Here is a 13,674-nt window from a genome sequence, read left to right as displayed (position 1 = left end):
CACCGTAGTACGACCGGCACAACGTACTTATCCGAAAGTGCTGCTTTGGTGAACAGTACTTTCAGTTAAGTATGCTTGGTGATTTCTGCTTTGGTGGAAAGTGCATTCGAGGATCATGCCAGGATGAGCTCTTAGTTTTATTTGTTGTAGTCCTTTTTTCATGCTCTGTCTCTCCTCCCCAAAGCTTATTTCTTTGTTTTTTTTTTTTTTTTTGTTTTGTTTTGTTTTACTTCTCCCTTCAATCTCATCTCCAGCTTATTTTACTGTTTTTATTATATTATATTTATTTTTATTATAATTGTTTAAGTTTGGTGAGGGTATCATCCCATCCCTAGGCAGAAATACACTAAGATCTTTTTTTTCTAAAAGTGTTGCTTTCAAAGACCAGCCATTATAATATGTAATATGCTTGGCTAACAATATTACTGCATTATTTTTACCACTATTGTTGGCGTTATTTCAATTAAATATTTATTGTGAATTATTATGTAACCTCTTTACCTTCGTTGAAGGTTATGCGTCAGGGCCGGCAACTCGGCACGTAAAAATCTTCTGCCAATCATTAGCGGACCAGAGTTCCGCTGTGGCAATCCCTAACTGGGAAAAGCCAAAACACACAACAGTTATGTAACCTCTTATTTTTCCTATATTTATGTCTTTTACACCACCTCAATTCAAATATGTATTTGCTGCTGACTATGTAACCTCTTGTTTTTATATTTTGTTCTATGTTAACACTATTTTTTTTTTTATGTAATTTGGAGCTTTTCTCCCTGGGCCTCCACTGAAAATGGGCTTTGTTTGACTCAGTTGTACACTCCCAGTAAACAAATGTTAAATAAAATACATTTTTCATAGGTTCATAGGTTCATAGGTTGGTACTAGGCTATCAGCCCTAGGGCCTATACAAGCCTAGCCATAACAATTCCCTGGCTATTTCTTCCCACATTATTTACTTTCCTGGACCCCTGTCTAGCAGGGCGACTGACGTGATCCCTGAGGTGAATTTCCTTTCATATAAATATTTTCTAATCACTACTCAGCGGAAGGGCTTTACTACAGCTACACATGTATTTTATAGCCCACTTCAAGCTGTAGATTGTGGAAATGATAATTGCAGGAAGAGTGTGGCCACTCCTGCAGGATGAGAAGGCTTCTTACCTTTATGATCTATGGCAGAAAAAATGGGAATGAAGAAACGGAAATCAGATGAAGGGTTTTTGAGCACTAAATTATACCTATAATTCTGGGATTAGCTCAGCTACAATGGAATTTGGAGCTGATCTTTAGCACAGCTTAATTCATACAGCCCTATCAATCCTTATCTATCCAACCATGGATGACATAGACAGAAGCAAAACAAGTTACTTTTGGAGCCTCATAATCTGATGTTTCCTCTCAAAATGTTGGACTTTTTCATTTGTTACAGTTTTACAATAATTTCTTTTAAGCAAAAATCTTCTTCAAGTATGCCCTCATCTATGAATCACAGGACCCTCTTTAACTGATTAGGATATGTTTTGTTTCAGAATGCATTCATACAGGTGGTGCAGTGGTGTAGCGGTTAACATTCTCACCTTATACAGCAAGAGATTCTCTGGTTCAGTTCTCGGCCAGGGTGCCTTATGTGCAGAGTCTGCATGTCCTCCCTGCATTTGTGCGGGTTTCCTCCAGGTGCTCTGGTTTGCTCCCATATTCCAAAGACATGAGTCTGGAGTGTTTGTCCCTGGGCCTAAGCTGAAAATGGGCTTTGTCCCAGTCGGACTTTCTCAGTAAACAAATGTCAAATAAATACATTTTTGTTCAAAGAGATAAGTACATTACCCACATGTTCACATAGTAATTAGTGGTACATATCCAAACCCAAACATTATTGGAACTAAGTTTGTTAGAGCTCTTCTTGCTTTTCATATCAGATTCTGATATAATGTTGATGTTTATTGGTCTTTTTTGTACAAATTTCACATACCTTGCTTTTATTGTGATATATTGGATAATTACCTTTTCTCTTTCTATTTTTGCTTTTTTGGTCACTGCTAAGGGACCCTGTATTTCTTTTTTTTTGCTGGTGTTCTTTTGCTATAGTACGTGTGACTGGCTCCAGTGATACCACTATTTTTACAGACAATGTTATGATATAAGTAATATGCACATCATATAACGAATTCTGGCATGTTGTTCCTCTAAAGGATTAGATTGTTTTAAATATGCTATTATACCCTCGGAAGCTGGTGACAGGTAATGAGAACAACGTGGTACAATTATTCACCAAGCTAGTATTCATTTTACTTGATTTAGAATCTTCAGAGGAAAGATGCATGCAGCTGTAAAACATCTTATGAACGATTATTCAAGCACCGCTAATGTTAATCTCAATGGAGAACTAGAGTACTTCTACATTTATATCAAGTCATAGCATTCAGGAAAAGGACATCTGTATCAACACATTTTATATCCAGTTATCTTTCAACATAGGATTCGTTTAGCTTTTCCAAACATTAAAGCAAATCAACTGTTATTTTATTTATAACGGTAGCAAATTACTCAGGAAGATCCTTTTCCTAACTAAAGAAAATTAAAAAAATGAGCTGCTAGGAATGAGCACACATGACATGCCGTCTACTCTAAGTATTATGTGCAGATTAAGTGATAAGTTGTGTAATTTATCTTTTCAGGTCATCTTTTACGATTTTCATTTAAAAAAAATCAAGAAAGAAAATATAAAATAACAAATTTCTTCTTTTCTGTTTTATTCATATTAAGCCTTACAAATTACATTTTCTGGCAAATACAAGTTTACAACAATATCTTACTTCTAGGAAATAAATGCATTCTTTCAGTCAATGGAAATGAATTTGCTTCTTACTATTAAAAATTGAACGAAAAAAAAACCACTGAACCTTTTGTGAGTATTGAGTCCAGGACCCCACACATTCTGTGCAGTTGTCACTGACACTAAACCAAAAGGGAGTCACTGGAGCATTAGGTGTCTTGCTTTCTCCAAGAGCAGTTTCTCCTTCCAACTTTAAAACCATCACGATGGTAGTTTTTGAGCACACAAGCATCCAGTGCAGTACAAACCATAAATCTAGTATTGTATTAACAATTTAACATGGAAGGAAAACACTGACCCTTATGTGGATAGTTTACACATGCTTCTGTTATAAAGTTCCAAAAGCTGCTTTCTATCCCGCAGGTTACTGTACTATCAACTGACACTTTATTACATGTACATATAAAACTCAACTGCGTACTGACTATCCTAGATCAACTGGTAACTTGGGTGATGCACTAACTGGCATCAACTTTCAACCACCATCTGTGAAAAAAGTAAAAAATGCCGTATAGATAATACTGACTTTGCTAGTAATATACATGCATCCACTCACACCCACACTCACAAACATGTACATACACACGCACGCATGCACGTACACACACACACACACACACACACACACACACACACACACACACACACACACACACACACACACACACACACACACACACACACACACACACACACACACACACACACACACACACACACACACACACACACACACACACACACACACAGCACTGCAAAAAGTCTTGAAATCATTTAAGTAGCCATGATCAAAATCACTATTCTTTGAATGACAGCTGATTCTACTAGGCACTCTACAGTTGCAAGAACCACTTGGCACCCACATCCCATAACACAAATCACACTCTTGACTGAAGGAATTGCATTTATGCAGCCTGCGAATGAGATCATAACTCCATATATTATTATACATTCTACTTGTAGAAACAAATAGTCACCTTTTTCTGTGGGTTTGAATTACCTTTTCTTCTGGGGTTGACTGGAAGATCATGCCCTCTAACATTTTGGACTGGACAGCCTCCCTGTCACTCCATTAAAACTATTGCTTTGTTACACACTTTTGTTTTCTGTTCATCCCTTCATGCACTTTTTACTACGCATACACTGTAATAGTCTATATTCAACATCTTATTTTGTATACTCTCATAGTTTTTATATATTTTGTACTTTCTTAAGTTATTTATCTTATGTGTATACTGTTTTGAAATGCATCCAAAACCTCATTTTACTTTATTGCCTTACTCATACTATTTAAGGAATTTTGATTTAATATCCTGTATTATTTGTATTTATGTCTTATCCTCCATGGACAATGATCTTATCTTAAACCACTCCATTAGATTAGTCCATTAAATTTATTATCAAAATAATTAATCTAATAAATTAATTTGATAGCCACTGCATTTCCTCATAACTAAATAACAGGAAAAAATTGAGTGCAGTATGCAATGTTATTGGGATATTAAGAAGTTTTAAACTATATTAAATTTTGTGTCTGTACAGAAGGAAATGAGTTTGAAGATGTGTCCATCATCTTTGGAGATATTGCTGTTTATAATCGCCTGGGTAATGCAGACTGGTGTACTTCCAGCACTTGTCGTTGGCCGAAAGCTAGAGATGGAAATGTTTATATTCCATACCGAATTTCATCATATTTCCGTAAGTAACAAAATTTATGCTACAGGTTTTCTTTTGATTATAGACTATCTCAGTTAACTTTCTTTAAGCTCACAAAAGCGACAACACTAATCAAGATTATTTACAGTTTGTATTTTTTCTTCTTTCTTGTAAAAGTAAACTAAATAACGATGATGTAAGACATTGAACTGGCTACAAATAAAACACATTATAGAGTATTTATTATGCGTTCTCAGAGTGTCACAGCACATTTCCACACATAGTGCAAACATGGGCCAAAAAATAAATATACAGAGATCATTAGATCTAAATACTTTAATCCACAATAACGTTTCATTATATTGAGTTTCTTCAAAGTTGTTGCATAAAAACTTGGGATTCTGCAGAGGACCTTTTAGAAATTGTTGTCATGAAATACAGCACAATGTCTACTGAATGTTTCCGAAGATCTGAATAGACTACCCTGGAGGTTCAAATGACTGGTCGTAAGAGTTGTTTTGTGTATAACAAACTGATTTAAGCAGTACAGTTTAAAGTTTAAATAGCTGTCTGTAATAATTTATTTATTTATTTTACATTTGTTGACTGGGATAGTCCGACTGGATACATGTCCATTTTCAGTGGAGTTCTGGGAGGAAAAGCTCCAGTCATACAGATAATAATACACACAATAAAAATAAAGCTTGGTTTACAAAGTATAATAGATAACACATGCATTAAAAGACTAGTAAGGTAAGATTTACAGATTGTCATAGTTAAAGGGCATTAGAGAAAGTCAGTGTTATGTACAGTACTATTTGTATACAATAATAAAGAGGAAGAAAAAATTAAATATTCAGGAGCAGGAAAAATACAAGAGGCAGAGTATGTACTAGAAGCCTAGTTAAGTAAGGATAATATAGTCTGGGGGCATCAGAGTGGAATAATCCAAAGTCCTACCTGACATGGTATTTAATGTATGGTAGGATATGCATATAGAAAGTAGTAAGATGTAACAGGGGTAAGGGTAAGGGAGTTGGGTGGGGTGTGAAACATAGAGGGGGTACTGAGTCATGAGTTACATACTCACCCCCTAGAGAGAAGGGTAGAGGCTAAGTTATGTGTGGATATTAAAGTGGGTAGTTGGGGAGTTAGTTATGGTTGGAACAGGGACATAGCCAGTGTATTGTGAAATATCATATGAGACTTTTTTTTAATTGAGTTAGAGAGGGTACTGGACTGAGGTCATCTGGAAGTGAGCTCCAGGTTTTGCCAACAAAATTGGAAAACAGGGTGTCTCCAGCTGAGTTGTTAGTTTTGTATGTTCAACCAGCAGTTTGTTAGATGAATGAAGTGGCCTGGAATTACTCTAGGAATCAATAAGGTTTTTTAGTCTAGGGGTATTTTCAGGTCTGTTGAGAACCTAGTGAGCTACTATGAGTTGATTGTACTGAAGTAAGCTGGGTAATTCTAACCACCCTAGTAGTTTAAGATCATGGCAGTGATGTGTCTGATATGTAGAACTGGTGGCAAATCTGGCACTGTGGTTGTAACAGATTGAGAGTTTGCTAAGTTCAGATTTGTTCAAATTAGTTTGCATAGGGGAGGGTTATAGAAGAGTAGAGAGTAAGTGAAAGCGGGCAATGGCAGTCCTATTTAACGGAGTTAGGAAAGGGTTTTTTTTATATAGTGAGCCAAGTTTTTTATTAATAGTTTTGATAGTTTGACTGACATGCATATCACATTTGAGGATATCTACTATTACCCCTAAGAGTTTTGTGTGAGTATCCGGGGAAATAATGGTACCATTGTTAGATGCTATAGTAAAGGGGAGTGGGGTGGAGTGCATCCAAAAGTGAGTTAGGAAAGGGTTTTTTTTATATAGTGAGCCAAGTTTTTTATTAATAGTTTTGATAGTTTGACTGACATGCATATCACATTTGAGGATATCTACTATTACCCCTAAGAGTTTTGTGTGAGTATCCGGGGAAATAATGGTACCATTGTTAGATGCTATAGTAAAGGGGAGTGGGGTGGAGTGCATCCAAAAGTGAGTTCAGTATATGTGATCATCAGAGGAACATCAATGTAGCAGATCTTCGTAAGAAAGGAATGAGCTGCTGACAGTACGCTTGATTGGTTTAATGTGAGAAGAAATGGCATTTAAAGGACCACTACGGGGAAACAATGAAAAAACATATATTTTTTATCTTGCTGTGATTTACTGCACCTCCTAAAGCTGCCTGCAGCAAAATAAGTACTCATTCCTTATTTTATTTTTGTTTTACTCTTGTCTGCCCTCATGGGGGCAGGCATTGTGATTCCTTTGGAAAGCTAAATCTGTCTCAATGCACAGACTGTGAGAACAAATAGCCCTACCATTTGTTGTCAGACTAGACTTCCATTCACTTAGAATGGAACACCTGAAAAAAACTGCCAAGTTTGAGAGTCTGCAGCTCATGTGTCATTCACTGGTATGCATTGCGTTTTACAAATGTTGTTCCTATTGATGTACTACACATTCTCTGAAAGAAACTTGCAAAAGTGTCAACAAATTACTGAGATAAATACAACTTTTCACAAGGAGCAGTTTTGCAAGTTTCAATTCCTGGCCAAGTTACTCCTCCCATCTCCCCTCCTTCAGTGGGCTACAGTCTCACATTTCCAGCTTGGGTAGATTCAACTATTTTGTCAGCTTTGCATGACAATAGACATAAAAAAAATCACAGCCTGGTGTGCCACTAAAACTGTTCCCTTATGTGTCTCTTCACTTCTGAATAGCATTTCTCCAGGAATAAAAAAAAAAAAAAGCAAAGCACACAATCCAGAGTTTGGGCCAGTCTATCCATTTCTTAATGTGCACAGTAAAACATTCAGTTTGTAATGCATTCTGGCTGCTGACATGGTTATCTTCACATAGTTATTCTCTTATAGCATAACCTGAACTTATGGTATTCAATGCCAAGCTTTACAACAGTTCTCATTTTCTTAACAATGACCTCCCAAGCCTCTGATGTGACCCAGTACTTTGTCAATATACTGTAAATACATAGATTAATACAAATATGTGTGCACATATGACACATACAAATACACATATAGCATCATTAAAACAAGATAAATGCAATATAAATCATATCAATATAGTTATGATTTCTAGTTTATGACCCCGTTTGTCTGTGGAAACTTCTTTTTGAATTTATGTTCAAGCAATTGTATATTTGTTGTATATCATATCATCTTGTTTAATTGTTTCTTAATATTCTAACCACTGTATGCTGCATCAATTGTAAAACTCTGATTTTACTCCTTTTATATTTTCTATGCTCTTTGTACAAAATAGCTATGTTTGTATAACTTATTTTTATTATTTTTTATAATTGTTTACTATGTATCTGGAGCTTTTCTACCCGAGCCTCTGCCGAAAACAGTCACCTTGTGTCTAGTTGGACTAACCTGGTAAACAAATGGAAAATAAATAAAAAATAAAATATAATAAGAAAATCAATCAATATGCCAGGAAAAATCCAAAAGTTAAGAAAAAAAAACACAAAAGGAAGGAAAATGTTTCCTTGATGCTGTCATGAAAATCCCACTCACTTATTCAGATATTATGGACAAACATATAGTCAGGCACACTGATGTCCCACTCACCAGGCTAAACAAGGAGAAGGTTACTGTCAGCTGCCTGTCAGGTGCCAGGATCCGCCACATAACCCACGCACTCAGGTCACTCCACAACAAGTACAAATATGACTCTGTCATTGTCTATGTTGGTGTGGATGACCTGAGATGTACCTCCCTGTACTACATGAAAAGAGACATAGAAGAGCTCTCCGATCTTGTAGCCCTGAGTAGCATTCTGCCATCACCCAGAATGATACCGCAGTACAAGGACAAAATGATTGACTTCAACAATTGGCTAAGTTACTGGTGCCATTCTAAGGGGATCTAGTATCTGTCTGCCTGGGAAGACATGATCGACAGACCATGAGGCTTTGCCAGAGATGGCCTGCACCTGTCGCCCCTGGGATTCCGGATACTGGCTAAGGCTCTTGCCATCACTATAGTGCTTTTTTAGACAAAGTTTCAAATGACAGATTCACCACCGTAACAGGAACAGGCAAGCAAAAAATGAGGGTAATGCTACTCAATGTTAGAAGTCTAAATCTCAAAATGCACTCACTCGAGGCACTCCTTAAAGTGGAGAACATCGATATCTGTGCAGTGACTGAGACCGGGTTCAAGGCTCCAGAGAGCACCCCTGCACTTCCAGGCTATAACTCATACCACACTTTTCGGCCACGTAACCTGGACCGGAACACCAGAGGCGGAGGTGTGTCCATACTCATTAAGGATATCCACACCTCCAGGCTAGTTGCTCAGCATAATGCATCCGAGGTTATCCAAGTGCAACTAACTCTGGGCAAAACTGCAATCCAAATTGTAGCTTGTTACAGATCCCCCACCATATCCCAGGATTTCCACTCCTCTTTTCTTGATATACTGGAAAATATTAGGGTTCAAACAAACACCCTAATAATGGGCAATTTCAACTACCCCACCATAAACTGGGAAAACTACTCATGTATCAACTCCTTTGCTCAACGCTTTCTGGAATTCATAAATTCCAATGCCCTGGATCAACTTATCCACACCCCCACCAAGGGCAACAGTGTCATAGAACTAGTCATTACCAACATGAGTGACCGGTGTTCCACACCTGAAGTCAACTCCTCGTTGGTCAGATCCGGCCATAAGCTAATCACCCTAGATATCCGCATCCCGCCCCCACCCCCCATTAAGGAAACCATGGTAAAAAAATTTCTCCAAAGCCAACTTCATGCTTCTTAAGACAGAAGTGGTGAACTTCATGACACCCATGCAGATGGACAATACAGTTACAACTGCTGAATCCTACACAAATGCACTCTATAAGCACTTACACGAGTGCATGGATCATGCTATACCAAACAGAACCAAGAAGTTATCCTCCAAAAAAAGGAAGCCAATCTGGTGGTCCCCTGCCATAAACAAACTGTACAACAGAAGGAAGAAACTGTTGCAAAAGAGAGTAAAATCCCATGAGTGGTGGAGCTCCCTGGTCAGCCTCAGTAAGAAGCTGAGATCCCTTATAAGAGCCTCCAAAGCTAGCTACGAAAACAAAATCACTACTGATTCTAAGGATAACCACAAAGCTTTCTATAGCTATGTCAAGAATCTCAATGGCAACACCCAGATCTTCTCTGAGTTACAGCACAACGGCATGAAAATTACAGAACCAACTGATATTGCCAACATCCTGGCAGATAGGTTTAGTGCTAACTTTACCCCCCCCCACCCCCTAAAGGGCCCATATCTATACAGGAATGATGCAGAGTCCCTGTAATCACAACTACACAGGTAAAAGCTGCACTCTCTAAAGCCACAAACACAGCATCCATGGAACTGGACAACATCCCAGGCTGTGTTTTACATGAACTTCAGAACAAACTGGCTCCCCACCTAAGCACCATGTTCAATCATAGCCTCACATCAGGTGCACAGCAACAGTTATCCCACTGCACAAAGGGTGAGCCACCACTGATCCTGGGAACTATCGCCCTATTAGCCTGATGAGCCTGGTCTGCAAGGCCATGGTACGTATCATCATGGAACTCATAAACAAAGACATTGGTAACCTCCAAACTCTGGACCCCACCCAGTTCGGGTTTGTGAAAGGCAGATCATGCCTCCTGAACCTAATTGATTTCTTTGAGGCAGTCACCAAAGCAGTAGATGAGGGTAAGGTGGTTCACACAGCCTATCTTGAACTTGCCAAGGCTTTCGATACCATCCCCCATTCTGGATATATAGCTAAACTCACTAAACTAGGTATAAATCCCTACGTCACAAGATGGGTTGCCAACTGGCTCACTGAAAAAACCCACACTGTAAAAGTTGCAGACTCCAAATCTGACTTCAAACCACTGACAAGTGGAGTACCACAGGGTTCAGTCCTGGGACCTCTCCTGTTTGATATCTACTTCTCTGAAGTACAGGCTAACACAAAAGGCCTCTGGCTAACGAAGTTCACAGATGACTACAAACTAGGAGCCATAGTCGAGTCCCCAAATGATGTGGACATCCTACAGAAGGGCCTCACTGGGACAGATGCCTGGTGTCAGAGCCATGGCCTCAAGCTCAATGCCAAAAAGTGCATTGTCATCCCCTCTGGTAAAAACTCTGTACCCATGAACTACCACATAGGCAGCAGTCTACTTAACACTGAATGTGTGAGAAGAGACCTTGGGACCCAAGTGGACAGTAGTCTCTCCTTTGATAATCACATTGCTACAGTAGTCAGGAAGTCCTTCTACATGGCACACCTTATCACAAAAGGGTTCTCATCCAGGAAAAAAAGAGGTCACATTCCCCCTCTACTCGACACTCATTAGACCCATTATAGAGTACAAAGCCTCTTTTGGAATGTACCTCACAAGACATCTGTAGCAGCTGGAAAGGCCACAGAAGTACCTCACAAAGAGGATTACTGGCCTCAAACAGATGCCCTACACTGACCATCTCAAAAAACTCCAGCTTTACTCCATAGCATATCGCCTACTCTGAGGTGATTTCTGCCTAACATATAAAGCTATGTCAAACCCAGAGCTGTTGGACATGCTACACCTAAAGAAATCCCAAACCCTCCGAGCTACACGCTCTAGGGACCTAAACCTTGTCACCACAATAAACAAGACATGCTGGAGGGATAGATTCCTGTCAGAGAGACTTCCCATACTCTGGAAAAAGCTACCCATCTATGTCAAGCAAAGTTCCTCATTAGCACTCCAAGAAAAATCGTCGAGTGGATGGGAAATAGGAAATATACCCCGAGAATCACTTCTGTGGCTCTGCTCGACAGTGGCACAGGAAAATAATTTTCTTGGGTGGCATAAGCCAGGGAACCTTGATGGCTAGGCTTACTTAGGCCCTTGGGCTGATAGCCTAGTACCTACCTATGAACCTATTATTAGACTAAATACAATATTATGTAGCATTAAAATGTGCTGACATAAGTGTAACAGTTCATTATTTACTCATAAAGCAAATGTCAGAGTGGAAAAGTTCAAATAGTGGATAAAGAGGAGGAGAGGAAGAGAAGAAAGAGTGAGAAAAAGTATTTGTTAGAAGTAATAATTAGGGTATATATGGGAGGCAGGAGAAAGTAACATTACAAGTAAGAGAAACAAAACCAAGGAAAAGAATAAATAACATGGACAACAAGATTTACTGTGTGTGTGTGTGTGTGTGTGTGTGTGTGTGTGTGTGTGTGTGTGTGTGTGTGTGTGTGTGTGTGTGTGTGTGTGTGTGTGCGTGTGTGTGTGTGCATACGTGTGTGTGTGTGTGTGCATACGTGTGTGTGTGTGCGTGCGTGCGTGTGTGTGTGTGTGTGTGTGTGTGTGTGTGTGTGTGTGTGTGTGTGTGTGATGTAAAAGAACTATAAAGCAAATCTGCACTGCTGAGGGGAACACTTGTGCAAGTGCAGTAGACTGGCTCCAGTAGGAAGGGATGGCAGCATCCCTCTCAACATCATAGAACAAGAAACCTGGACAAGGCCATAAATAATATGGGACAAAGGCCCACAAATTGGGAAAATTTATAAATATTGCACTTAGAAACTTAGAAAGTTGATAAACAGGTTTTGCATTAGATTGAAATTTCTTAAGGCTATGAAGTCTGAAAATCAAATGCCTGTCAATTTTTTGACTTCATACTTCAATGATTTGCCAGTGATTTGACAGAAAACTGCAATTTTATGAAAAACAAACAAAGAATCTGGACTTTCTGCAAAAGTCTGTACTGTTGAGAGATATGGATGGGAGTCTTGAACCAACACCCATCAATCATTTTCATTTGTTTGCCAAAGCCATTATAGCAGTGTTTTGCAGAGAGGTGGGAAAAGCCTTAAATTTGACTGGTATGTTTATTTATTTATTTTATTTTACATTTGTTGACCGGGAGAGTCCAACTGGATTACAAGTCCATTTTCAGTGGAGGCCCGGGGAGAAAAGCTCCAAGAGAACAATTTTTACAAAAAATAGTTTTAAGGACAGACTTTTGACATACAATTTCCATAGAAGAGACTTTGACATATATATTAACTAACAGATAGGATACATTCATTCTCTTCAATATAATATTAAATTTTAGAAGATATTCCTAAGTTTAGGATTCCTGTGATAGATGTACTATCAGAGTAAAAGCAGAGAGACATAGAATAAGGCTCCGAGAGAGCAGATGATGCTTGCTATAGTTGAGAAGGATAACAAATTGATTCACTATATATCTTCACCTGGTTTTAGTTGAGAAGGATACCAAATTGATTACAATATGTCCTCTCCTGGTTTTAGTTTGTTATGGAGAGCTCAATATTGCTGGGGTAGTTTTCCCTAACTCCTGGAGAGATGGGATGAGCAGTAGATTAACAGTCCTATGTGGGCACAGTACTATGGTTGGCTTAGCAGAGTTACTTAAGTTAGGTAAAGTGTTCTAATGAGACATTAGCCGGGGGGTACAGGAGCACAGTTGATTATTCAAAAAGTGAGTTTTAACAAGTTCCTTGAACTGTGATGGGGATTTGTTGTCAGTTATGTAGGCAGGAAGGGAGTTCCAGGTTTTTGTTATACATTGGCTGTAGACAGACTTACCATCTTCATTGTTATATTTGGTTACTTTGAGGAGGTTTTGTGTGCTAGACATCAGGGGCCTGGCAGTTGTATAGGGTTGCAAAAGATTTTGTAGAGCTGGGGTGTTTTCAGAGTTATGTATTATTTTGTGGGCTAGTGATATTTGATTGAGTTGTAGTAGTAGTGGTAGTTCTAGCCAATTTAGTTTTTTTAGGCATTCACAGTGATGTGTTCTGATGGGAGAGGTTGTAGCAAATTTGGCTATCTTAGTATAACAATTATCAAGTTTGGTTAGGTCAGATTTGCAGAGATTTGTAAGCACGGGGGAGGCATAAAGTAGGGTGGATAGTAGGTGAGTCCTCGCTATTGTAGTTTTGGAGTGGTCAGTGATGAATTTTTTATTGTGATACAGTAGGCCAAGTTTTTATGTACTTGTTTTATGATTATAGAAATATGTAGGTCAAATCTAAGGTGATTATCTATTTCCGCCCCTAAGAATTTGGTATGATTTGTGGG

The 13,674-nt window shown here is 38.6% G+C and overlaps 1 protein-coding gene across 2 annotated transcripts in view; it reads left to right on the top strand.

Moving 5' to 3' along the window:
• Positions 1 to 13,674, top strand: part of LOC122810859 (high choriolytic enzyme 1-like) — a 200,410-nt gene that overhangs the window by 73,168 nt on the left and 113,568 nt on the right. For both annotated transcript variants that reach the window (XM_044082410.1, XM_044082409.1), the window contains exon 4: positions 4,376 to 4,531. In XM_044082410.1, coding sequence (XP_043938345.1) covers positions 4,376 to 4,531 — 156 coding nt within the window. The remainder of the gene's footprint in view (positions 1 to 4,375; positions 4,532 to 13,674) is intronic.

Source organism: Protopterus annectens, chromosome 9.part0 (assembly GCF_019279795.1).
Source record: "Protopterus annectens isolate FY-2018-M chromosome 9.part0, PAN1.0, whole genome shotgun sequence".
Lineage (NCBI taxonomy): Eukaryota > Metazoa > Chordata > Ceratodontiformes > Protopteridae > Protopterus > Protopterus annectens.
This window is presented reverse-complemented; position numbering and strand designations above follow the sequence as displayed.